The 26,126-nt window shown below is 42.8% G+C and overlaps 1 protein-coding gene across 7 annotated transcripts in view; it reads right to left on the bottom strand.

The window, feature by feature from the left end:
- LOC124611694 (ankyrin repeat domain-containing protein SOWAHA) overlaps positions 1-26,126 on the bottom strand; it is a 607,140-nt gene that overhangs the window by 467,094 nt on the left and 113,920 nt on the right. For all 7 annotated transcript variants that reach the window (XR_006979504.1, XR_006979503.1, XR_006979505.1 and 4 more), the window contains one exon: positions 3,047-3,085. Coding sequence is in view for 4 of the 7 variants with exons in the window: in XM_047140266.1 (XP_046996222.1) it covers positions 3,047-3,085 (39 nt within the window). In the remaining 3 variants the exon portion in view is untranslated. The remainder of the gene's footprint in view (positions 1-3,046; positions 3,086-26,126) is intronic.

The raw sequence follows: 26,126 nt of genomic DNA, 5'->3' as shown, positions 1-26,126 counted from the left end.
ACTATGGTACTGAACATCTGTTGTCATCAGTCCCCTAGAACTTAGAACTACTTAAACCTAACTAACCTAAAGACAGCACACAAAAAATGGTTCAAATGGCTCTGAGCACTATGGGACTCAACTGCTGAGGTCATTAGTCCCCTAGAACTTAGAACTAGTTAAACCTAACTAACCTAAGGACAGCACACACATCCATGCCCGAGGCAGGATTCGAACCTGCGAGCGTAGCGGCCACGCGGTTCCAGACTGAAGCGCCTAGAACCGGGCGGCCACACTCGAGTGTACTAATTACCAATGAAGAGAGCATATTTTAGGCCTAATGTTTTGTTCATGTCATTGAACTACTCCGGGAAATAATGAAAGATGAGGAATTTACACGCCGACTCGTGCGCAGTGATGAAGACATGTTCCACACAAATGGTCACAACGTCCGCATAATGGGGCAGGGCAAATCTCAACGTTGCAGTGGAGACTGAAAGATTTGAAAGGTGAATGACTTCTACGCCGTTTCACGTAACAAAGCGTACGGGCCCTAATGTTTTCCTGGGAAAACTGTGACGGGTACAATGTACCCAAACATGTTGGTAGACTGACAGCGGATAACCCGAACTTCATATTTCACCTAGAGGGAACTCCGCCTCATTGGCATGGATTAGTGCGTTGTCATCTGAACGAGGAACTTCCCTACCGGTGGATTGAAAGTTGAGCTCAGAATGATTTAGCACTCTTCAAGTGGCCCCCAAGGCACTTACAGTTTGCGATTTTTCTTTCTATTTTTTGCGAGGGAGGGATACGTGAAAGGCAATGCAGTGTTTACGTACCACCACTGCCGACTACAGTGACTGAGCTCTAGGATCGCTTCACTGCTCTGCAAGCGAATATCGTCAGCAACACGCTCTAGCGCGTACGGGTTGAACGTGACTACCGCGTAGATGTTCGTGGTGTAACACGAGGAGAGCACATGGAACATTTGTAACAGTGCGTAAAAAAATTGAAAATTTACTTTTCCATACAATGTGTCATTATCTGTTTTGAATGCGATACTTTGTGAAATAAATTTACCCGATAACCGTTGAACCATTTATAAAAACCTTGTACATGTACACTGAATTAACTTTCAGTTTTCCAACATTCAGTTGTTGGTATGGGAAGAAGTACAAGAAATAAAAAGCATTCTCCACGTAACACTAAGATTTCTTAATGTTTCCCAACACTTACATAAAAGATTTTTACATATTGTAACCTAAAACAGACGTATGTTTCTGATTAGTAGTACTGGATTGTAATGTAATGTCTTTCATTCCAGCTTCCCGCACCGACGGGTCAGTCGCGGGAAAGCTAAACATCAGAAATATGTAAGAGAACGTGTTTTGGAGTTTCAGCAACGAATTTTCATTTTGGTGTGCTGATCTCAAACTTCCTGGTATATTTTAACAGTATGCTGTAACGAGACGCGACCACGAGACCTTTGCTATTCGCGCGCAAATGCTCTAGTGACGTCCCAAGTCGTCTTCACAGCAATTGCGAAAAGTGAAGGTTCGAGCCCCGGTCCTGCACACTGTTTTAATCTGCCAGAAAGTATCAGTTTTGTTGTTACTGACCTACACAGTACAGTGCCACATGCGAACCGTTGAGCACCTCATGTTCTAGGTAGACCTTCAGTTAATGAAGATGACACTGATGTCTAATATTCCGGACTGGAAAAGCACTACAGTAATAGCATTAGTACTTCACTAACAACAAAGCAGAAAATACAACGCAGGCTTGTTGGAGAGTCTGGCCCACAGGAATGAGAGACTTGTACTGCCTGAGCAGTAAAACGTTACTTACCTTCCTACTTGGGCGGATTCGAAGATATGCGTTGGTTTGTAACGATGATGTTGAAGGAACAAAGTTATCTTTTGAGTACACGCATTTTTCGCGAGTGTTGTTCGTCTAATAGATTGATACGGTATTCTGAGCAGGGCGCTTCCACGCGTCCTCACTTTATAAGTGAAACTCTGAATGTAGCCCAGGCTGGCGGCAGTAGCAGAGGAGAAGGGGCTGCTATATGGGGCATGGCTGGGGCAGACCGCACCAGCCGAGGAATCCCGCAAAGCAGGTTGTTTGGGATCTCGGATGCATAGCGTGCACGAGGATACGCAATGTTCCCGTGAATGCCGAAAGAGAAGTAGAAAAGTCCCTGTATGAAGACAGAGGGTCGTTCCGACTGCAGAAACACGGCCGCCAGAATGAAGTATAAGGGAGTGGACAGGCGATGCAGCCTGAATAGTTAAGTCCCACTGCGGCACCATTGATCCGGAGGATTCCTTCTTTAGATGCTGCCAGTCAACCAACCCGCATCATCGCGGTGTTTCATCGGAACTCATCGCTACGCTTAGTGGGTAAACAGAGCCATCGGTGCGGGAGTTTCCTCTCAGTTTTTCAACAGAGAAGGCAAGGCATCTAAGTTTCAAGACACTGACATCCGCGCAGGTTTTCTTCAAATTGTGCGCTAAGAACACAATCGTGATAGCCATCACCGCGAGGGATGATTCATTGATATCTCAATCCATATACGAGTTCACACAAAAATATTTAGCGAAATTAGTTTGGCAGTTATCGTTCATTAACGGTACATCGACCACACGATATTCCGCATACCAAAATAACAGAGTACACATTTTGAGCACAACAGGAGCCTTTTCCCATTATGTTACATAATTTTTATGTGTGGTGGGGCGAGCAACATTATTTTGTTAAAACCGTAATCAACTTTTAGAACAAACGCCATGAACAATAGGTACAAATTAATATTTCGAAAAGTTCAGTAGGCAAAGCACAAAGGAAATTAAATTTCAAGTTGCGACAAGTCATAGTCTTAATGTTCTGACTCTTCCACTGCAAAATTATGCTGTTTCTACAGCAGCATGACAGCAGTGTTTCCTGAGTATTATTATTCTGGTATAATGCATGTTATAAATTTAGAACCTTACGTAAGTCACATAGTTCTGATACACAGCAGAAAAGAGGATGGAACATCTTTCATTGAAGGACGCTCACTTACCGATGTGAGGGACACGGAGTCCTCGTCTTCTGCTCCACCCTGAAACAGGAGACAATACAATGAGATATCTCGCCAAGATGAATGGACACTATTCCATTGTCGTATCATGATATTAGTGACCACAAGGTAATCCTAAGAAGCGAAGTCTCAAAGAGCGTATAGGATGAAATGATAAATTAACAGAAGCATCTCATGCAGCAAGAAAAGAAAAATCACAATTTTTTCAAGAGCTAGGTCAGAATAACTATTCTAAGCACATAAAATCCCACACCAAGAAGAAAATCATTACAGAAAACAATGTCTCACATTCAAACAATTCACTGAATTCCAAACTGATGGAGTCAATGTGTTACCATTAAAAGCTTTATTTGTAGCATACATTATCAGTATTCTAGTTTCCAGTCCACTTCGATCCCTATTCATAGTTAGTTCGCACATTTTGCTGTTGATCATTAACGGGCTGGTATCCTATTGACTATTGCTCACTTCTTCAACAATCTATGGTGTCTTAAAACAAAGAGCAGAGTGGCGAAGTTGTAGTAAATACAATTTTGTTAGCCGATCTGGGCAACGTAACGACGCTGACCAATTGTACTAGACGCTGGCTAATTGGACTACATGTCCAGGAATGTATTGCATTCCGTCATGTACATGTAACTGACTTGACTGACAACATTACAAGCCCTCTGCGGATGTTCGTCGATGACATATGTATATACAGGAACGTCAAGTGATTAGACAACTGTTGCGGGATACAGGATAGCTTACGTTCTGCGAGTGTGTCTTGTCGACTCGGATCTTTATAAAGTTGGGCTAAGGGAAGATGTAGGGGAGAGATTTGGGGGGGGGGGGGGGGAGATATAGGTGCGCGATTAGTCAAGGATTTAATTATTCAGCGTTCGACACTCAAAGCAATGAGAAACGCTACCAGTAAGGCTTTGGGCATCAAAAGAGAACCTTGCTTTCAAAATTCTGAGAGGTTATGTTCCAATACAAGTGACAGAACATATTACTTTCTCCAACGTACACTTCGCGTACTCTGTAAAGGGTTCTTCTTCCTACGTATCAACCGCAAGTTCAACCTGGTCGCCTGAGGCTGTAGTATCGTGGTTCGGAACCATTTTGCATCCAAATACTTTAAAAAATGACGTAATTTGTTGGTCATTACTCTTCATAGACAGATTTTATCATTTACGAGTAAGAGAATTCAACCTGAGATTGAGCTATTGTACAGTCAATTTTATCTTACATCGTTACAGTCAATACGCAAATATTCTAATACAAAATAATGTGTATCTGATTGGTAATCTTCACTTAACGTTAAAGGGAAAATTGGTGAGTTCCTTAAACGAACTGTACTAGACAATTTAATAAGGTAAACAAAAGTTTTCTTCAAAGACTGCAACTAAAAAGTTACCGGTTACAGATATTTGTTTACTTCAATTCGTATCCGTGCGTCGCACTTAGCTCTTACCTGAAATGTTCGCACTAATAGCTGATCAATCTTAGAAACATACACTAAATGCTGTAGCTACTACGACCATTGTCATCACCAACTTCTTGTTGAAGTCTAGGGACACAACAGCACTAAAACGATACAGTTGGTCAATGTTACTTAAGAGACTTAATCTTCTTCACTTTGGGGCCTCCAGTTGGTCCAGTGTTATAGGACGATGTTAGAAACTGAAGAGGCAAATGATAAGGGAAATGAAGAAATGTTAAAACAGCGAGGTTAGAGTTAAACGCACCGTCCACGTCGTGGTAATTAGAGACGAGGACAAACTCAGAATGGACGTCTACAGAAAAGGAAAGTGGCCACGACGTTGTTGACAGAACAATGCCAGCTTTCGTCTGAAGCTATTTACAAAAACCATAGGAAACTAAGTCACAATCGCCCGAAAGTGTTAAAATGTTTGTGAGTTCTTAAGGGACCAAACTGCAGAGGTCATCGGTCCCTAGACTTACACACTGCTTAAACTAACTTAAACTAACCTATGCTAAGAACAACACAGACACCCATGTCAGAGGGTGGACTCGAACCTCCGGCGGGAGAGGCCACGCAGTCTGTGACATGGCGCCTCTAACCATACGGCCACAATCACCAGAAGGGAATTTCAGTTTCGCTCTTCTCGAACACGAGTCCAGCCTATTATTTTCTGTGTAATATCTAGTGGCAACTTAGAACAAAACAAGTATGAAGTCTGTGGTAAAATCTTTGAAGAATTCACTAGGGAATGGCAGATGGAACATGGGTCAAAGCAAACAAAGCAATCAGAAACAAATATTCTCTTAACATCGCAATGGTGATTGTGGCCTGGGTGAGAAACAGCAAGGGACGACAAGGATTCGATTCGTGTAGATTACACAGATAACTGACGCCGCACGTATGGAAAAGAAAATTTGGTAAAATTTGTAATGGAATGGAAAACTGTTCCAATCAGACGAAAGACAGGACTACAAAAAGTCTGCAGTCGGGAAGTAAAATAGGACGTGTTGCAAAAGCTCTAAAATTAAGCACAGCCTTAGATATACTGGTGCTCCTCCTATAACGTGCAGTCCATGAGGTAAACATTCATCTGTAAGCATATCACATCGATCGGGCGGCCTGGTTCTTAGGGAGACAGACATTTCAAACTGAGCGAGTAGGAGCCAACAGTCCCTACGAAAGCGTGTTGCGGTGTAACTATCAGTACTATCATATCTCTGTTAGTAATAGGTAACATATCTTTGTGGAACTTCCTGGCAGATTAAAACTGTGTGCCGGACCGAGACTCGAACTCGGGACCTTTGCCTTTCGCGGGCAAGTGCTCTACCTTCTGAGCTACCCAAGTACGACTCACGACCCGTCCTCACAGCTTTACTACCGCCAGCCCCGGACGTGGACGTTGCTTACTCAGCCCTTTAAGGTTACTCGTCCAGACCAGAGTACCATCTACAGGCACATCTACATCTACGTGACTACTCTGCAATTCCCACTTAAGTAGCTGGCACCGAACCATTACACACTTCTGGAGGAGAAAGATGACTGAAATTTCGTAAACACATCTAGCCACAACAAAAAACGCCTTTGTTCTGACGACTGCCACTCCAATTGTCTTATCATATATGTGACACCCTCTCCCCCATCTTGCGATAGTACAAAACGTCCTGGCCGTCTTTGAACTTTTCCGATGGCCTCCGTCAATCCTATCTGGTACGGATCCCATACAGCGCAGCAATATTCCAGAAGAGGGCGGAAAAGCGCAATGTACGCAGTCTCTTTAGTGAACATGTTGCGTCCTCCAAGTGGTTTCTCCATTAAAAGCAGTATCTAGCTCGCTTTCCCCACAACACTATTTATGTGACCGTCCAAACTTACGTAGTTCGTAATTGTTATCCACAGGTTATTTAACTGACTTGACAGCCTTCAGGTTTGAACGATTTATCGTGTAACCGAAATTTAACAGATTCGTTTTAGAACTCAAGTGGATGACCTCAGACGTTTCGTTATTTAGAGTCAATTTCCGCGTTTCACATCACACAGATATCGCGTCTAAGTTACTTTGCTACTGCTGTTGATCTCCTGATGACTTTAATACATGGTAAATGACAGCATCGTCTGCAAACAATCTAAGAAGGCTGCTCAGATTGTCTTCTGAATATTTGTAGAGGTTAGGAACAGCAGGGAGCCTATAACACTTTCTTGGGGAACCCCAGATACCACTTATTCTTTTACTCGATTACTTTCCGTCAATTACTACGAACTGTCACCTTTCTGACAGGAAATCACGAATCCAGTCGCACAACGAAGACGATATTCCATAATTACGCAATTTTATTAATAGTCGTTTATGAGGAGCTATGGAATCATCTTGAGACTACCTGCCGACAGCACTCATTACTTTACTTTAATAAACTGCGACATTTTCTGAATCCGTGCTTACGATGTGTCGTTCGATCGTTTTCTTCGAGGTACTGTGTAATGTTCGAACACAGTATATGTTCCAAAATCCTACTGAAAATCGACTACAGTGATATTGGTCCGCCGGCCGTTGTGGACGAGCGGTTCTAGGCCCTTCAGTCCGGAACCCCGCTGCTGCTACGGTCGCAGGTTCGAATCCTGCGTCGAGCATGGATGTGTGTGATGTCCTTAGGTTAGTAAGGTTTAAGTAGTTCTAAGTCTAGGGGACTGATGACCTCAGATGTTAAGTCGCATAGTGCTTAGAGTCATTTGAACCATTTGATATTGGTCTGGAATCCAGTGGACCGTTCGTATTTCCTTTCTTGAGTACTGGCATGACTAGTGCAACTTTCCAGTTTTCAGACGCGGGTCTTTCGTGGAGCGAGCAGTGAGTAGTTGTATGTGGCTGGTATGTATGGAGGTGTTATATCGACGTTCCACGAAAGGAACATAGCTGCTATACAATCTGGCCCGGCAGACTGATCTTTATTACGTGATTAAAGCTGCTTCGCTGCACCGAGGATATCTACTCCTAAGCTACTCTCATTTGGAGCTTTCTTGATCAGAATTCTTGAATATGTACTTCGGTTTCTTTGGCGAAAGAATTTCGGAAAATCGTGCTGAGTAATTTCGGTTTAGTGGCACTGTCATCGGTAACAACACCACTGTTATCGCGCAATTAATTGTGTCTGCATAATATGGAGCTTCCTCCGTCTGATTTGAGCATGGCCCAGCATTCTGGACCGAACGTTAGTGCTGGTCTTGTATCTTGTTCGTATTTATTTCCTTTGACTTTGACAGGAGCGCATCGCGCATGAAATAAATACAAGAAAATAGTGGCTGGTAGCAGCAAACGCCATTTTCTAAGAAACTAAACAAAAGTTATGGTGAATACAAAAAATGAGACAAATGTCGAAGAAAGATTAGAAGTGAAAGCTGCGTTAAAAAGAGAAATATTATTCAATCAGATCAAAGGAACGAGATATCAGAAATGACTTCTTAAGTGTAGTAGCTCACGTGTTTAGGGTTGAAAACCATGCGCAGGTGATAGAAAACCGCAGTTGTATTAAACGGTGAGTGATTCAAGCCTCAATGATTTTGAAGGGCAATATTCCAGTGTGAAACTAACCAGGGTGACATTAATACTGCTAAGATAAAACGGAGTGTGACTGTGGTCTCAAGTACTGTCAGGCAGAAGTTGTTGCAAAATAGACAGTGACTTCAGTCACAAAAACCCGAGGCCTACGAGAAAGACAGACCGCGGCGCGTACGTCACGAAGGTAGTCCCGCGCACGCTCGCTCAGATCAGCAGACAAACTACGTTTCTACATCTGTTAACTCGTAACTAGGCGTGTCCGTACAAACAAAACCTGAATCTTCTACTGGAATCCGCTATTATGGAATCTTATTGTTATTAGTCCTACAATGATGGGAAGTTCAAGGGCCCACTTATAATTTGTTACGGCTGTACTGGCGTACAATAAAATAAAATCATGCTAAAATGATTATAAGTTTCATAGGGCACCACTTCCAGCATGAAATGAGTACTGTTAAGCAGAAGAGACTAAATCCTATAAACACGGCGTTATACCATTTACATCGAGTATTGATCTTAAATTATATTTTCCTGTAGCGCTGTTAATCAGTAAGACTTCATAATAGCAGATTCCAGTGGAAGATGCAATTCTCGTTAGTACTTACACGCCCAGCTGCGAGTTAACAGGTTTAGAAACGCATTTCATTTGCTGAGCCGAGCGAGCGAGCGAGATCAGGACTCTCTTCGCGACGTACGCGCTGCGGCCTGTCTTTCCCGTGGGCCTCGCAAAAGCCTCTGGTAACGCGGACGTTATACTAATATGTTAAATTTCAACGAACAATGCTGTAAACTATACGAAAAGATCGTAACACGGGCTGGTGTCGCACTGTCACAGACCTTATCCTACCCCTTTTACCTCTTCGTGACTTCTTCAGCGCAACTATGTACACTATCTGATCAAAAGTATACGGAGATCCCAATGCAATGCGGCATCGGCCGCTAGATGCCACGAGAGGCGAACCCGTCATTATAAAAGAAAGCGGGGAGTGTCTTGTTATCAGTGTAGAAGCAGTAAATGCAGAAAGAGTCGGTCAGAAGATTCAACATCACCACTAACTAAAAAAAGTGGTTCAAATGGCTCTGAGCACTATGGGACTCAACTGCTGTGGTCATTAGTCCCCTAAAACTTAGAACTACTTAAACCTAACTAACCTAAGGACACCACACACACCCATGCCCGAGGCAGGATTCGAACCTGCGACCGTAGTAGTCCCGCGGTTCCGGACTGCAGCGCCAGAACCGCTACACCACCGCGGCCGGCCCACCACTAACTGCTCCGGTTTCGGCTCTCGAGGAAAAACAGGCTGCCATTCCTCCTCAGGCATTCAAGCACCTCACCGAAAGTGTCCCCAACGGAGTTCAAGTCGTCATGAAGGCGAAGGGTGAACACATCCCATAACAATGTCCACTACTAGATGTCCGAATACTTTTGACAATTTGCGACAAAAACTACGACTACTAAATAAACGTTCTAAACTAGGGGCACGAGGAGAAGTGTTACAGTGTGCATAGCTCTACTGCAAACCAAAACTGACTTGCAATGCAATCACGATAAGAGGTACGGGGAATTCTTCAGTAAGTGGTTGCAATGAACCTGGTGACACAGAATTTCGGTCAGAACTCCCCACGGCTTGGCACTCATTACGGAACGGCGCCGCAGGGAGGTGTACAGTTTGATGGCGCGGTGGCGGCTTTTTGCGGACCGCGGGTCCCTGGTGGCCGCGCAGCCTGCATTTTTCCGCGGGCCGCAGTTTTTGGGGCGGGCCGCGTGGGCGACCCTATCACTGCGGTCGCCGCCTGATAATTACTGACGTGTTAGCCGCGGGCTTCGTTTTGTTTTTAATTTTAGCGCGACAAGCTTTTATTACACGTGCTCCCCCCGCTGGGAATATTTTTATACGCCGCGCTCTGCGTGTTTTTATTGGCTAATAGCTGCATCAGTCCCCGAGAAAGACAGATCAGTCCACTGTCACATTGTTAACAACCTTGGATATAAATAAATACAAACGTAAAAACGTGTTACGCTGCAACCAGCTAATAAGGTTACACTGATGGATGGCCTTGATACAGAAAACCTATCGGACAAAAATGCGGGTACAGGGACAAGCTCAGGCACACAAATTGAATAATTAAAATTCGTGTTTGCCACAAAGAAAGTCTGCATTGCGTTACTGTGGGAGTTGTTCATAGTCAGAACAAGACACTTTTAATTGAGTAACATCAACATAATTTTTTTAAATTAAAACATACGTGTCCAAAGAAACGCCTGCTGACGAGCGGAATTAGGAGGAGAAAACTACAAAATTAGTTTTCGCGAAAAAAATTGGTGGTGGTGGTTAGTGTTTAACGTCCCGTCGACAACGACGTCATTAGAGACGGAGCGCAAGTTCGGGTTAGGGAAGGATTGGGAAGGAAATCGGCCGTGCCCTTTCAAAGGAACCATCCCGACATTTGCCTGGAGCGATTTAGGGAAATCACGGAAAACCTAAATCAGGATGGCTGGAGACGGGATTGAACCGTCGTCCTCCCGAATGCGAGTCCAGTGTGCTAACCACTGCGCCACCTCGCTCGGTGCGAAAAAATATTGACCCTGCTCGAGGGCGAATGACGTGACATACATTTCATCCCTCATTTGTTCACAATCTCAAAATACCTTTTAATTGTTGCAAAAGCAGTGCAGCTGCCCACGACAGTTATCAAAATCCCTGCCCTTGGAGGCTACGTGTATTTCTTCACATATATACTGATATAAATTTGAACTCGGACTTTTACGGAATTTATTTAAAGCACATGAAACAACGAAGGATATTTCATTAGTTTTATGCACAACTCTTCTTAGTTTATTAAGTTTGTCTGAACAGTTGTTAAAACAGAGATTATTTCTGGTGACAAACCGGTATAAGTGTACAGATAATACAAACGAATGTATATATCTAAGTTCTTCAATAGCAAACAAGAGTTCTGCCCCTGGCGCAAGAGTTCTGCCCCTGGCGCATTCAGTTCTGATGGGAGTGGAAAAAATCGATCGTTTTTGGTGTTCTTTAATCATAATTGTTGACTGTACTCAGTTACGTTATTGTTGTTCAGATATTTGCTTTTTATTTTGAGCCAGTAAGTGACTTTTAGTTCAATTTTCCGTTCGTATTTCTCAATAGTGCAATTACTAAATAATGAACTCTGTCCGGATCAAAATGCCGATTCGCTCACTTGCGTGGGAATTTTACACAAAAACTGACAGATATTGCGGTCTGTAAAATCGGTAAATAGAAAATACGTTTCTACGGTTCATCTAGTTAAATAATGGATAACTCGAACTGGATGCATTGCCAGTATATGGCTCATTCGGGAACTTGGCCCCAACCCGTTGATAACAGCAAGTCTCTCTCTTCCGCTTCTGGCGTCACTGTGTGTGCCTATTCCTCTGTCGGCACTGCCACGTTCGCGTATATAGCAGGTACGGCCGATATAAAACCCGAATTCACAAAAAATTATACGACCGAAACAACAGGAGCAAACCACCCATTCAATTGGCCAAGTACTGTTGCCCCACAGTCGAAAAAAATATCAGCGCGAGCGATGGTTTTTGGTGCTATGAAGGTAAAAGAACTATCTAGTGACAAACTTACAGATATTGACAACCTACTCGTTATACTGTGGCTGTGCATTATCTACCATTTTCTTTGATAATGGCACATTTATGGGACTAGTTTAGGCACTTGAGTATTCTCTGGATCCCAGGAAGACCCCTGACACAAAAACTGTTAAATGATCATGGTCTTGAAATCAGGGAAGTTATCAGCAATAAACAGGCTGAAATCAAATATGTCCCGCTGGACATCCCGGTCAACATAAATGCGCAAGAGTTCTTGACAGCCACAGCACACTTTACTAGACAGTAAAAACTGCAGTCTGCTGTTCTGGGCACTGTATACGCAGCTGTTCGGTACACTTCCGAAAATACTGACAAGAGTTTAAAACATTTTTTTCTGGACGTGCAACAAGTGTAAATAGTACTGTAGCCACTGGGAAACTGATAGACTACCGAGTTCATCTGCACAGAAACAGGGCACCCCCCGTCAACTCAACGTTTCTATGAAGACATTGCAATCTTGACTTTTACATACTGCAAGTATGGTTGGGAGCTGTTATACGACTGGATAAAAAGTTATCCTCATGATAAATTCAATGAAGTATTCAGTATCTGCACGGATTGTTCAGTCTCTGAAACTGTGGTTTTTAAAATAATTCAAAGAAAATTTAATGTATGATCACAGTTATTTTTCACAAAAAATTACTTCCGACTAGTGGCAGTATATGGTTAAAAAAATTTAAGTCATCAAAATTTAAGTCACCAAACAAATAAGAAAAATTGTATCCTATATGTTTTCTGTTCACGTCACGTCAGTATTTACGAAAGAGGATATTATCGGTGACGGGTGCAAACTGGTGGGAAGAGAGGGACAAGAGCGTCTATATATTTAAACTAAAATGGAATTGTTTTTTGTTTAAGTATAAATTTACAATACAGGAACCGCCATTAAACTTTCAAAGCCAATCAAAAATTTATATTAAAAACATCCGTACGAAAAAACCATATTTACGTAAACAAATACATAAATTCTAAATACTTCATTTTTAAAAATATACTTTTTATTTATCTCTTCCTAAAATAAGATACATTATTTGTCTCTGAGAAGTTAAGTTGGCAACCTTAGCCATCGCTCATCTCTAACCGAAAAGGCTGTGTCAGTGAAAACACTCCTATCCGAAGACTGAATGAAAAAATTCATATAACTGAAGTAATCGTCAGAGACTTGTCTTAGTCGGTTGTCTCACATTAAGTGGAACAGCTCAAACCAGGAGAGCGAGTGAAAAACATGTATATACAGTTGTCGTGGCCGCCAGAAAAAAACAATCGACTGGCCGATCGGTTGTTAAAACACTCGGTTGTCCCATTACTATTTTACGGTGGTTTTAAAAACTTGACTGCAGCTGCAGCTGCAAATCTCGTTCATTTAACAAAGTAGTTCAACGACAGTGCGAAGGGCGCAGCTTCGCCTCTAACGGCTTCGACGTCATCAAGACTCTTCATTTCTCTAGAAATGTCTGTTTAAGCTCCCGGCCACCTCTATTGTATTCTGGCCAGTTTGCAACATCTAAAGGAAAAGTTTCAAATTTTACATATTTTAACCTGTGTGTGTGTGTGTGTGTGTGTGTGTGTGTGTGTGTGCGCGCGCGCGCCTGATGTTAAACGATACGTGCTTGCAACTTTTTAAAGCATTGTGACAGCTAGTGTGAAATTCAATTTACGCACCGAGAAATTCTGTATTTTACGCGAAATATTTTAGGTATCAAACGCTACACAGTTAATTTAATACAATTCTGACCACTGCGGCTAAAGAAATAGGAATTATATGGAACGAAAAAATCCCCTTTTGTGTGTCATGAAACCACATAACAACAAAAAGTCAGATTAATAAAAATAACAAGAACGCTAAGCTTTAAGTGCCCTGTGCCGGCGGCGTTCTGGCTATAAAAGTCTAATTCTTTATATAAGCGACAATAGTGAGGCGTGCAGATTTATTTAGTCTTCAATGGTAGTTATTGACAGTGCAGTCACTCCAGCCGTTAATACGGGTGATTTAAGCGTTTTCGCGACAGAGGTCATAAATAATTCTAAATTGTGCGACGCCTGCTGTCCAAAGATTAATGGGGTTTGATCTATGGCTCTCGCATTTGCCATTAAGCTCTTGTACGGGCACCTTTATTTGGCCGCAATTAAAAGCAATTCATGGCTGCCCACCACTTACAAATTAGACGTTGCTCTAAGCTTCATCATCCTGCGCCAATTAAAACAACTGTTAATGCGACCGGCGAGCATTTAAGAACAGCGAACACAAATAATGATGGTACAATGATCCGCTGCTTGTTCTTAACAAATGAGAACAGCACGACCGCATCTCATCAGATGGCGAAGACGATGTGCAATCAGTTTTGAATTTAGTTGCTAAAGACCTCACACGCGTCAGCGCTTCAAAACATGAAGGAAGAGAGCAAACTTGACAAACATCCTCTGCTTACCGGAAGCCACTTCGTCGACAGTTCAATGAATTGGCGAATGAACGCCGCAGCTACCACCTATTGTACTCGACAGAACGTCAAAGCAAAAAGACTCATGTCATGTTTCCGTTTACGCAGTCGGCGCACAGAAAAATGAATCAAGCACTTCGTTTGCGTTGCTCCTCCTTACTGCTTGCTTTCTACGCCAGTCGAAAGTTTATTGACCTGCGTCAATGCAGTTCCTTTTAGAATTATTCCAGAGTGCTATCAAGATTTCAAAACGCCTTTCCTTTCCCCGGAGCGCGTCATATTTCAGTGTGACGTGAGCATTGTGGCTCAGCAGTGCAGGGCGCCCGCTGTGATGGGACCGTCGTTCGGCAGTAAAGCACGCCTGCCGACCGCTTGGCTGGACAAGCCATTTGTATCGCAGACAGTACACAAAGCACACCACACTGAGCTGCCTGAAGCATCGCCCTGGGGACTGTGTAACTTCTCATTCCGACGGGTGTCCTCTGGAAACGCATAGGCTGGATCAGCTACGCACGCGGGACAAATACTGAAATGCGAGAATGTCACTCTTAGCAGCTCTAAACGGTTGCACGTGGATATAAAATGTAGCTTTCAGCCTTTCCTGAGTCGTAATAGATAATCAAGTTCTCAGCAGGGGAGGGATCTATCCATGGACGGCCCTGATGTTGCGGATGGCTAGATGGCATCGTGGCTTGTAGTTAAAAGCTCTGAGGCGGACGAGCCACCCCAAAAGATAATATATTGACTGTCTTTTTTCAATTCCGCATTACAGAATTTAAATTATCAAGAAGCGTTTTGAATACTCTTCACACAGATTTGAATACTCAAGTCAACCATTTTTCGAACTGCTGGCATCCAGTTATCTTTTTCAAACAGGTAGTCCGCAGCTTGTGGTCTAGTGGCTAGCTTTGCTGCCTCTGGATCATGGGCTCCTGGGTTCGATTCCCGGCCAGGTTCGTGATTTTCTCTGCCTGGGGACTGGGTGTTTGTGTTATCATTTCATCATCATTTCTGAAAGTGGCTAGATTGTACTGTATAAAGATTGTGACTTTGTACGGGCGCTGAAGACCGCGCAGTTGAGCGTCCCACAAACCAATCATCATCATCATCATCAAGCATGTAGAGGATACATCTTCAATTTCTGTAATCCTGTCGTCCTCGGTTGCTTATAATATTATGGTATGCTGATAATTTTTACTTTGGGACCGTCTAATCACAACTAAACGAAATACAGTTTTTGTGTCATAGGTGTTTCGCCTTTATTCTTTGCAAGACATCTACAATGGCAGATTTTGTGGATGGTAATACACATGTTCTGTTTTTGTTCCTTGGTTAACGCTGTTCTTCTTCTTGTAACGGAGTGTTCAGTTCCTAGTGCTGTGAAGTATGAAACGGAAATTTCACATGGCACTCAAAAGAACAAGATCGACAACAAAGGGGAAAAAAAACACACACACACAACGTGCAGATCAACATCCAAGAGATCTGCCACTAGAGATGCCTTGCAAAGAATAAAGGAGAAATGCGTACAGAACAAAAATTTTGTTTCATTCAGTTTTGATTAGTGGGTCCCAAAGTAAAATTTATCAACATAACGTAGTACGCATATTAAGGCCGAGCCTTGATATGACGGTTAGGATCGAGTAACAAAAAGTTTGGGGGTGGCTTCAATGGAATACAGCCTTGAATGGTATCTAGAAGGGTCTTGAATTAACTTACATATGATATTCACGTTCCACGGCTTACAACGAAGAGAAATTAACAGAGTAGCCGAACCGTAACTTTCGAATTCTCCCTCTTATACTCGGACGCGACATTAATCTACGTTTAATACCAATATTTTGACAGTATTAAAGATAAGTTTTTGATTTCTGACATTGGTAATTAGATCTACTGTGGTAAAGGCAAGGTAGGTTTGTAAATTTCTCGCTTGACTGCACTAAAATGCGATAACGAAAGTGTCCCCACCTAGAAAGAGTTTCATGAAAGATTAGACGAAATAATGGAGCGAAAAATGTATCATTACTTTTAATCGCTAACAAGTTTCCTGCTTTCTACTGGCGTTTGCTTCATGAAGTGTGATATATGCAAGCTGCTTTTTGTTATTTGAGTGGCTATTTCCGCAACATGTGAGATAGGTAGGACTGCCCAAAACACGTATTTTGAGGTAGCACTGAAGGGAACAAAAAATCTGTACCCCTCTCAGGCACCGGGGAGTTTGACAACATTCATTCCAGATTCGCATCCTTCCCCGACATGGCAGACAGAAGACGGGACATGTAGAAGGGACGCAGTTGGGCGATTTTCATGTCACTGAGTTCCTCATAAAACGTTATAGTTCGGTTCTAAGGACGATTAGGAACGTAAGTCACTGCGATGCTGTTCTCATACCCAGGGGTGACAGTGTTGTCGGATTGGGATTTGAGGAATGGTTAGTGGAAAGATACTTCAATACAACTCGCACACATGGCGTGCAACCTAGGTTGTTTCGCATATATTCTATTAAATGCACATCACTGAGTAACACTCTCGGCACTAATTACGCTTGCTAATTACGAATACAAATCTATAAACTCTCCCACTAATGAAGGCAGCTTAATACTTATCAAATAGTTAAACATATTGAAACAAGGTATTCGATAAGTTATGTTACACAAAGGGGAGAGTATGTTTTGTACGATCAATATTCTTCACCTTTTTATCGACCGTAATAATGAGGTAACTACGAGTCTTTTTGAAACTGAAAATAGTACTTTTAATTAAGTCTGATAGCTTATACTTAATCACACAAATAAAAATTAAACAACTTTTCATTTACAATGACAACCCAAACGCTTTTTTCGCTGGTAGTGTGTGTTGCTTGAAAGACTCGATAAGTCGTAAATGTTTTAGAATGGCTACGCCTAAATATTACGAATCTAAATCGTGACTGTCTTCGGGAACACATGTGAAAAGCCACATTTATTTCAGTCAACGCAAATTCTTTCTTTCATGTTTATTTTGTGTCCTTTCTACCCACATGATTTTTCATTGTTTCTTCTTAATGCTATAACACATTTATTTCCTTTAGTTACTATCAATGTTGTTTCTTCCGTTTTATCTACTGCGGATAGAAACTTGGTCTGCGCTGGTTCTCAGTAACAGCTATCATTTCTTAGGCATTACAACAGCTTGTAGAAATTTCCATCGTTGACTATGCACCTTCCAACGAAGTACACACACAAAAGTAGTAAAAGAAGTAAGACATCTAACAGAAATTTATGGAAAATATGTCACAATACAAGTAAAATATTTCCAAGTACCATATAAGAAACACAGGGCTGAGAGTGAATTTTCGCTCCTCTGGGCTAATAAAGTCTATTTTAAAAATGTTTATTCCACTAAAAAGAAACAAGCAATGTGTGATTTTAACGGTTAAAACAACATATTTAAAACAGAATCAAATCATGGTAAGTTTCTCCGTCGCGACTGCTTCATACTTCACAAATTAAGGCTTATGACGGCACCCCCATTTCTCGAACCCTGACATAAAAGCGTCACTACACGCCCCGTATAATTACCCAAGGCCGTAACCTGACTTCGCAAGGCAAATTTGTTGCAATCTCAATACGATTAAAAACAATAGATGCGGCTGTTTGTATTCTTACATAGAGTATTGCCACAGGTCTAAATTTGGTCTTGCCGATGTAACAGCCGTGAACGAGGCAAGTATACAGCGGAAAATCAACTGAAACTGAAACTTCTCTATAACTTTTTGTAAATTTTCAAACGAAAATTATATAGGTTTAGGGTTTAATGATACGTCAACGACGAGACCATCATCGGTGAAGCACAAACTTTCATTAATTCTCTTTGTAGAGTGCGATATTTAGTTTTTACAGAGTGGGCAATAATATTTTTATGCCTACTCTCGTGCTCATTAAACGGTAACTGTTTGTGAAATGCCAGTAGCGTTGATTCGAGGTCTGAAGAGTTGTTTGTGTCTTTCCACAGTGAGCAACTGGCGCTAGAATAGGAGTTCAAACAAATGAGTCACACACAGATTAGTTAAGCTGTTTGACTCATTCGGTTGTCATTATAGCGCTCACGGATGAATGTTTCGCTAATCGCCAATGCACACGCGCAGACAGAGCGGTTGGGTGGACCAGCCATCTGCCCTGGATTGATTACGATTACTTGCAAGGGATAAAATGCTTTAGTCTTCCACTAATGCTTTACTCTTGAGTAAGTTAGCCTATTCTTTCGTCACTTGCTGGTTTTATGTCCATTCCAGGACAGAAAGAAACTAAACGATTACGCAATTGCTATGCGAATCTTGTTGTTGTATGCCCCCCCGCCTTTGTTACTCCTTGGATCACTTCATGTTTACAACTACATTGTAATGCAGACACGACACAGGACATATACGATCATTTACTATGACAAGGTTTTCGGTACTTTTCAACAGGCAGTGTTGGTACAAAGTTGACTTAACGTACGATAAAGAGGAAAAGCAGTATGTTTTGTGCACAGAGCGGAGGGTTATTTCAAATGATTTTCATGAACCCACCTTGCTCATCTGAACCACTGTTATCTCCTCTTAACACTCTGTTGGCCACTAATCTAGAATAGCTGAATGCTTTGTCATCACTGCAACTGCTAAGTAGAGATTTTCTGTTTTCACGTGTTTCATAATCGTCAAAATTTTGCGTCTCAACGGAATCGACGTTACAATATGGATGACAAAAATAACGAAGAAAGTTATTGTTTAACGTCTCGTCATCAATGAAGTCACAGAAGCGCATACGAATTTGGAGGAGAAAGAGAGAGAGAGAGAGCGGCCTAGCCTCTTTCTTTTTCAAGGAAAGCGAGTCGGAATTCGTCTGGAGAGATGTCAGGAAATCACACAAAATTTACATCAGGGCTACTACCGAATTCGAGTAAATTATTTCAACGACTGCGGCATCACCCTTAATGGGAGAAATGAACAAACTGTGTGGAAAACCACAAGAAATTCATCTCGGCAATCTAAAGAGAAGAAAAACTATGATAAAAGAAAAAAATATGGGCAAAAGAAATTAAATTTTGGAAAAGAGTGTGGTAAAATCCATACATGAAAGAAACTGGAAAAAGAGGAGGAATATAAATGCGCAACCAGTTAATGTCATCGAGGAACATGACAAAAGCATCATGCCAATACGTCTACTTTTCAACAGTATCTCTGTGCAACATCAGTTATTATGAAACTACACACAGCGGGAACACTTGGAAAGTGCTACGATTTTACACTTAGATTTGTCGCAAATCACGTTGAAGTCTATTGTTTTAGTATGTTAGTGTAAACTTCAAATTCAACAGCATTCAACACGTGGCCTACAACATTTTTTAATGTGCACTAGTCAGTCCGGTGTTTAAAGAAATTGCCGAGTAATTTAGTTCCAAAAGTTATTGTAGTTACTTAACACCAGTATTCTATCTGATACTGGCAGTAGGATGACGTGATCTTCAGTCCGAAGACTGATTTCAATCGCTATCTACGCTATTATGTACTGTTCAAACCTCTTCATCTCTGCGTAACTACCGCAATCTACGTACATTTGAACCTGTATTCACCCCTTGGTCTCCCTCCACTATTTTTATCACCACACTTCCCTCCATTACCAAATTGACGATTACTTCTCTTGCTTCTTCAGGATGTGTGCTACCAACTGATCCCTACTTCTAGTACAGTTGTACCACAAATATTGCTTTCCCCCGATCTGATAACTACTCATTAATTACTCGACCTACCTATCTAATCTTCAGCAATCTTCTGCAGCACCATATTTCAGAAACTGCTATTCTCCTCTTGTCTCAATTCGTTACCATCCACGTTTCACTACCGTACAAGGCTACACTGCGGAGTGTGTACAAACAATTTACATCTTATAGCAACGGCTTCATCTTATAGCAACAACTTAACCTCCTAGCAACAGTTACAAGTACGCGGTTCACCTGCGTTAATCATTCGACATCTCGCACCGTCTACAGCACTTATTTCCGACTATTGGTCCGTTGTCTCAAAATACCCATTTTAAGAACGTCTACAATTTATATACTGCGGAGATAAACAACTTGATAACGCAGTCATAGCAGGGAAGAGGACGTCGAATTGAGCAAAATATTCCATGTAACAAAAGGCCGGAAACGCATCGCTGTTGAGTTACGGCTATAAATTGGAAATGAGCGCGCGAAAGTGTGTCCAATCAAACTAATTTGTTCTAGCTAATAATTTTATGGTAAAGAGCTCAGTAGCTAATTAAACTGACTCCACGTAATGGTTTCAGCTGAAGAGTCAAAGCAACGCGAACTTTAAATTGTTAGCCACGGCCGATTGCGCTAGACGCGAATTTTCTGTGGTGTTTAGTCAGGTAATGGTTGATTATTTAATGAACTAGCTAAAAGTACCACAATACCACTAACTTGTTAAAATAATTAGCTTTCTTTTAGAAACAGCACTGCAATAAGATAGTGCGGATGTGGTACAATAAACTGCAATGTTATTAATAATAAAAGGTCACATTTTTTAACTTTTGATAATGTACACAGAGCATGAATGAAACTTTGTTTAAATAAGCGTAGTTGAGCACAGAAACCACAGCATAACGCAGCAACAGCTCAGCCGACAAATCCGCGCTGCTAGACACCCAAACACGTTCGCTTACCGAACAAACTTTCGCACGCTCGTAGCTGATTAGGTATCCTGTTTCTGTTTGTAGATCCACAATAGTGTACTTCCGACTTAAACTTATCTTGAAAATTTAACTCGACTATTAGTTCGCTCCTCTGCCTGGACTTTATTTTTAATTTTTTTTCTACGTTCTATAATTATGATCATTAATTTTTGGGATAACCTGTGGACTATGGACGAAGAAACTGCAGGAATCAAGTGCTGCTAACGAGTTTGAGGATCTTTACAGCGTGTTCTGTTTGTCGGCATGTAACAGGTCACAGTAAAAACATTTAAAATTTCTGCGAAAAAAGGTATACACCATATTTTGATAATGGCCGAGAATCCTTATATAGGGTGTTCAGAAACAAGGGTATTGCAGTGGAGATCGTACTGAGAAATAATTGTTAGTAAAAAAGTTCCATAAGTTGTACCGTTTCCGAGTGTTAAGTATTGAAGTTAATCAATAAGGTCTTCGTGTGCGCGAATTCAAGCAGCCTGTCAGAGGCGGTGTCGTAAACCTGTTCTTCGTTTGGTTTCCGCAAATCGAAAAAACATAGCTTTTGCTTACCTACCTCCAATTTATCGCTTCCCAAAATATCTTCCAGGACTGGCATCCTTTAACGGCCCAAACCAGTGGAAGTCTGTAGGGGCTAAGTCAGGGCTGTAGGGTGGATGGGGTAACACTGCCCAATCCTGTCCTCAGACTTGTGTGGGGCCGAGCATTATCGAGTTGCAGCAGAACGTCTCCTGGGTTGCTATCGCGCCGAAGTCGCCGGAAGCGCGTCTTGAGTTTTGTTAGTATGTTGACGTACGCTTCTGAATTAATGGTACCGCCTCTTGGCATCACATCAATGAGAATCACACCTTCACAGTCCCAGAACACAGTATCATGATCTTACCAGCGGAAGCAGTTGCTATGAATTTTTTCTTCTGTGGGGAGTGGGAATGGCGCCATTCCCATCGACTGTCGTTTTGTTTGGGGCTCAAAACGATGAACTCAGGTTTCATCACCTGTCAATATCCCGGACAAGAAGGCCTTCCCCATCAGCTTCAAAACGTTGCAACAAATCAAGACAAATGTTTTTCCTGTGCGATTTGTGACCCACCGTTAGACACCGCGGGACCCATCTTGCAAACACTTTTGAATATCGAAAGGTGCGGATAATTGCACTCACACTTCCTTTGCTGACAGACAGATGCAGCGCCATCTGCCGAGTCGTATTGCGTCTGTCCTCGCGAATGACATCAACTCGCTGCAATAAGTCAGTTGTGACAGAAGTGAGATGGTCTCCCCGACCGCTGCAAATTGTGGAGCCCCGCCTACCCGCCTTTTGATGACCTCACTCTCGGTGCCCAGCGACTAACTGTACTTCTGTTGACAGCAGATGCTCCACAGACTTTGCAGAAGCGTTTCTGAATATTCCCCACAGTTTCTTTCTCTGCAGTGAGAAATTCAATGACAGCTCGTTGCTTGTAACGTACATCATCTACAGACGCCATCTGAAATTGTCCTGCAGCTACGCTATCTGTCGGAAGTGACGGAAAATTGGAGCGCTAACTCAGGAGTCTTCAAATAATACACTACTGGCCATTAAAATTGCTACACCACGAAGATGACGTGCTACAGACGCGAAATTTAACCGACAGGAAAAAGATGCTTTGATATGTAAATGATTAGCTTTTCAGAGCATTCACACAACGTTGGCGCCGGTGGCGACACCTACAACGTGCTGACATGAGGAAAGTTTGCAACCGATTTCTCATACACTAACAGCAGAAGACCGTTGTTGTGATGCCTCATGTAAGGAGGAGAAATGCGTACCATCACGTTTCCGACTTTGATAAAGGTCGGATTGTAGCCTGTCGCGATTGCGGTTTATCGTATCGCGACATTTCTGCTCGCGTTGGTCGAGATACAATGACTGGTAGCAGAATATAGAATCGGTGGGTACAGGAGGGTAATGCGGAACGTCGTGCTGAATCCCAACGGCCTCGTATCACTAGCAGTCGAGATGACAGGCAACTTTTCCGCATGGCTGTAACGGATCGTGCAGCCACGTCTCGATCCCTGAGTCAACAGATGGGACGTTTGCAAGACAACGACCATCTGCACGGACAGTTCGAGGACGTTTGCAGCAGCATGGACTATCAGCTCATAGACCATGGCTGCGGTTACCCTTGACGCTGCATCACAGACAGGAGCGCCTGTGATGGTGTACTCAACGACGAACCTGGGTGCACGAATGGAAAAACGTCATTTTTCGGATGATTCCAGGTTCTGTTTACATCATCATGATGGTCGCATCTGTGTTTGGCGACATCGCGGTGAACGCACATTGGAAGCGTGCATTCGTCATCGTCATACTGGCGTATCACCCGGCGTGATGGCATGGGGTGCCGCCGTTGGTTACACTTCGCGGTCACCTCTTGTTCGCATTGACGGAACTTTGAACAGTGGACGTTACGCTTCAAATGTGTTACGACCCGTGGCCTCTACCCTTCATTCGATTGCTGCGAAACCCCACATTTCAGCAGGCTAATGCACGACTGCATGTTGAGGTCCTGTACGCGCCTTTCTGGGTACAGAAAATGTTCGACTGCTGCCCTGGGCAGCACATTCTCCAGATCTCTCACCAATTGAAAATGTCAGGTCAATGGTGGCCGAGCAACTGGCTCGTCACAATACGCCAGTCACTACCCTTGATGAACTGTGGTATCGTGTTGAAGCTGCATGGGCAGGTGTACCTGTACACGCCATCCAAGGCCTGTTTGACTCAATGCCCAGGCGTATCAAGGCCGTTATTACGGCCAGAGGTGGTTGTTCGGGGTACTGATTTATCAGGATTATACACCCAAATTGCGCGAAAATGTAATCACATGTCAGTTCTAGTATAATATATTTGCCCAATGAATACCCGTTTATCATCTGCATTTCTTCTTGGTATAGCAATTTGAATGGCCAGTATTGTACATACATAAAAAACAAGAAAAATAAATGCGGTGCATTACGTTCTGGGCAACCCTCGTGCTTCAAAATACATAATGTGTTACTGCACAAAGGTGCCCAATTGGCGAATGCAGAGTCGCCGACGAGGGCGGCGGAGACGCAGGCTGGCGGCCGTTGGCCCGCGGCGTGCGCGCGACTGTACGGGACGAGCCGCGCGGCGCCCCCCGCGGCGAGCCTGACGCCGGCCCGACAGCCGCCCCGGCAGCGCTGGAGGCGCGCCGGAATTGATTTTATAATCATTTCAATAAGCAGTTGTTATTTGCTGCCTCACAATGGAGATGGACAAGCGGCGATAAGCGCCGCCGCAGCCGCAGCCACGGCCGCGGAACAGCCCGGACGACACAGATTAGCGCGCCTCCGCGCCCGCGCCGTCCGACAAATTACACGCCAGCCGCGACAGGCCCGGAAACCAGGGCGACGCGACTCCGCTCCCAGCTACCTGGCCCACCACCGAAACACGCAGCCTGGCTCCTATCGTGTGGAAAATATACAACCTTTCTTGTGGTTATGACCTGTAGCTGCATTTTCGGATGACAAATCCAAAGATCTGCGGTTTGATTTCCAGTATGTCCTAAGACGATTTTTCTGTCACTTATAATCAAGCTGTGGCGTAGCTCGTAGTCCCCATTAAACTGTAGATAACTGTTTAGTTAAGTCTGCTCTGAGGCCTAACAGAAAGAATATAGCACGGGGAGCGGGGTTGGGAGGGAGGGGGGGGGGGGGGGAAGAGGGGGGCGACCAACTCGGTAATGCAGCTACTCCCACGATCTGCAAACCACCGTGATCTGCGTGATGGGCGTTACTTCCCACTGCACCAGTTATCAGAGCTCCTTCCCGTTCCATTCACTTATGGAAGGCGGGAAGATTGGCTCTTTAAACGCCTCGGTACATCCTGTAATTAATCTAATCTTGTCCTCACAATCCTTACGGAAGCAATACGTAGGGAGTTGTACTATGTTCCTAGATTTATCATTTAAAGCTCGTTCTTGAAACTTTGTAAGCATAGTTTCTCTTCTACATTTCAAGAGTCTCCCACTTCAGTTTCTTCAGCATCTCTGTGACACTCTCCCAAGGATCAAACAAACCTGTGAGCATTCGTGATTCTCTTCTATGCATACGTTCAATAACCCCTGTTAGCCCCATACGGTACGTATCCCATACACTTGAGCAATATTCTAACGTTCCTGATGGTATTTTTACTCCTTCGTTACAACTACAACAAAATGAGTGTTTTTCTGACCAGACGCGTTCCGCTTTATTGAAATAAAGCATCATTAGTAGCCTGTAACTACAGAACTTTATAATTTGATTTGCTTACTAGGGCGAAAAAACAGTTCGTTAACAAATTGTTGGTTTTCACTTACAGTAACCTCTGTTTGGTTTTTCGCTTACATCAGGAAATGCAGAAATTACCGTAAGGAAAAACCAACAATTTCTGAACGAATTGTTTCTCGATCTACAAAGCAAATCAAATTGTAAATATCTTCAATCACAGACTACTAATGATGCTTTATTTCAATAAAGCGAAACGCGTCTGGTGGAAAAAAAAAACAAGCGTTTAGTTGTAGTTGTAACGACGGAACAAAAATACCCTCAGGAATTGTAAAGCAACTACCGACAATATGGTCACACAAATGAAGAATTTAATATTCTAATGGTTTGCTAACAATCTGTTTCGCAGACTGACTGCACTTCCCTAGTATTCTGCCGACAAATCAAAGTCTGCCACTTGATTTATCTACGACTGTGCCAACGTGAACGTTCTACTTCGTATCCCAAGTAATTGTATGAGTTGACTCAACCCAATTGTGACTTGTTAATATGTTAATCATAGGATACTACGTTGTTCTCGTTTTGTCAAGTGCTCATTCTTACATTTGTGAACATCTGAAGCAAGTTGCCGATAATCGGACCATTTTGAAACCTTATCAAGATTCGACTGAATATTTGTGCAGACTTTTTCAGGCAGTACAAATGTATCAACTGCGAAAAATCTGATGTTGCTCTTTATATTGTATGCGAGCTCATTAACATCAGACATGAGCAGCAAGCGATCCAACACAATTCCCTGCCCTGGGGTACACCCGAAGTTACTTCTATGTCTGTCGGTGACTCTCCAGGATAAGAAAACCGTCCTCCCTGTCAAGACATCCTCAGTCCATTAACAAATTTCCCCCGATACCCAATCCCATCATACTTTTCATAATACGCGTAGGCGTGGCACTGAATCAAATGCTTTTCGGAAATTGAGAAATA

This window comes from Schistocerca americana, chromosome 1, assembly GCF_021461395.2.
Source record: "Schistocerca americana isolate TAMUIC-IGC-003095 chromosome 1, iqSchAmer2.1, whole genome shotgun sequence".
In the NCBI taxonomy this organism is placed as follows: domain Eukaryota; kingdom Metazoa; phylum Arthropoda; class Insecta; order Orthoptera; family Acrididae; genus Schistocerca; species Schistocerca americana.
The sequence above is the reverse complement of the archived record's forward strand: the minus strand, read 5'-3'. Positions and strand labels throughout refer to the sequence as shown.